This window comes from Trachymyrmex cornetzi, unplaced genomic scaffold (assembly GCF_001594075.2).
Source record: "Trachymyrmex cornetzi isolate Tcor2-1 unplaced genomic scaffold, Tcor1.1 scaffold193, whole genome shotgun sequence".
NCBI classification, from domain to species: Eukaryota; Metazoa; Arthropoda; class Insecta; order Hymenoptera; family Formicidae; genus Trachymyrmex; species Trachymyrmex cornetzi.
Genome location: NW_017296561.1, coordinates 280,399 through 281,840, shown reverse-complemented (window position 1 = coordinate 281,840; position 1,442 = coordinate 280,399). Strand labels below are relative to the sequence as shown.

General features: G+C 47.9%; 1 protein-coding gene across 1 annotated transcript in view; it reads right to left on the bottom strand.

The window, feature by feature from the left end:
• LOC108759552 (uncharacterized) overlaps window positions 1-1,442 on the bottom strand; it is a gene marked incomplete at its 3' end in the record, with an annotated part of 12,428 nt that overhangs the window by 1,896 nt on the left and 9,090 nt on the right. Inside the window, exon 2 of the mRNA XM_018505042.1 lies at window positions 275-1,123. Within this exon, the coding sequence (XP_018360544.1) occupies window positions 275-1,123 (849 nt within the window). The remainder of the gene's footprint in view (window positions 1-274; window positions 1,124-1,442) is intronic.

Genomic DNA, 1,442 nt, shown 5'->3' with positions numbered 1-1,442 from the left:
CGAGCGAACCTTCTCCTTTGGAGGGTAAAAAGGAGTGGCGACCGGGACATATCTAAGCAAGCGGGACCGAATAGCGCCAAACAGCTTCGAGTCCGGCTAAAAACTCAACGAACCAAACTAAGCGGCGATAGAGTATGCGCTCCATCAATTTACAAATACATGACATTAGGGAGATAGGCCTAACTCCCTTACCACCCGATTTAGGGATAAGAACCACGAGGGAACTCTTCCACGACTCCGGAAAAGAGACTTCAGCAAAGATAAGATTGAATACCTCCAACAAGAGATTATCATATTCCATGGGGAGCTGGCTAAGCATCTCGAAGCTAACCTGGTCGAGACCGGGCGCTGACCTTTTACGCACCGTCGCCAGGGCACATCTAAATTCCTTTCTAGTGAGGGGATCGTCCAACCAAGGACATAGATTAGTAAAAGAGCCATCATCGACCCTCATCTCCTCAACCGACCTAGCTCGATCCAAGTAAGCTGATGCCGGACAGAGTTTATTGATCATTTCAGAAGAGACACGCCTAAGGTCCTGCGAGTCGATATTCGAAGAAATAGCAGCAGCCCTTCCTTTAAAACTTTTAATGAGGCCCCATATTTGTCGGGAGAGGGTTTTGCTGTTGAATTTGCCAACAAATTCGCGCCATCCAGTTCGCTTCTGTTCCTGTAGCTTCCTGGAACACTCTCTGCAAACTCTACAAAATTCTGCGTAATTCCCCGGAGTGGGGCAGGAGACAAAGAGCCGGACAGCCTCCCTCCTGCCCCCAATCACGTCAGAACATTCACTATTCCACCAGGGCGGAAGATCCCGTTTTGCGCGCCAGACTATTGAGCGCGGGAAGCGTTTGTCCTCAGGAAGAAAATCTTTAGCTTCAGTCAAAACATCGTTAACAAAAGAATCGTAAAGTTCCAGCACATCCTCACGATTTCGAGAAGAGAGGCTGTTAGCCTTAGTCGAAAGATTGTGGTAATATAGCTGGAGCTGCTCCTTAGACAACGATATCCTGTAACGGAATCTGGACGTTAAGCAAACCTGAGCGCCTAAGGTGGTAATTATGGGATAATGATCACTTCCGTATGTATCTGCCTCCATCGAGACCTCACACAGAGGAGCTAGCTGAGGGGAAGCGATAACCAGATCAAGAACTGAAAACGCTCAAGGCGAAGGGTGCAAGAGGGTCGGAGTGCCCCCGTCATTGAGAATGACTAAGTCCATCTCTTCCACAGCTCTGAGGAATCTCACTCACGCTAGGCTCCGTCGTCTGCATCCCCATGCAGAGTGACGTGCGTTGAAATCTCCTAAAATGAGAAAATGCTTGGTGGAATGAAGCACGCCAAGAAGCGACCTATAGAAGGAAACTGGAGTATCCATACCAAGATGTCTATACAAGTTTACTATTGTTATAGTATCCAACTCCGTGAATAAAATTTTTACG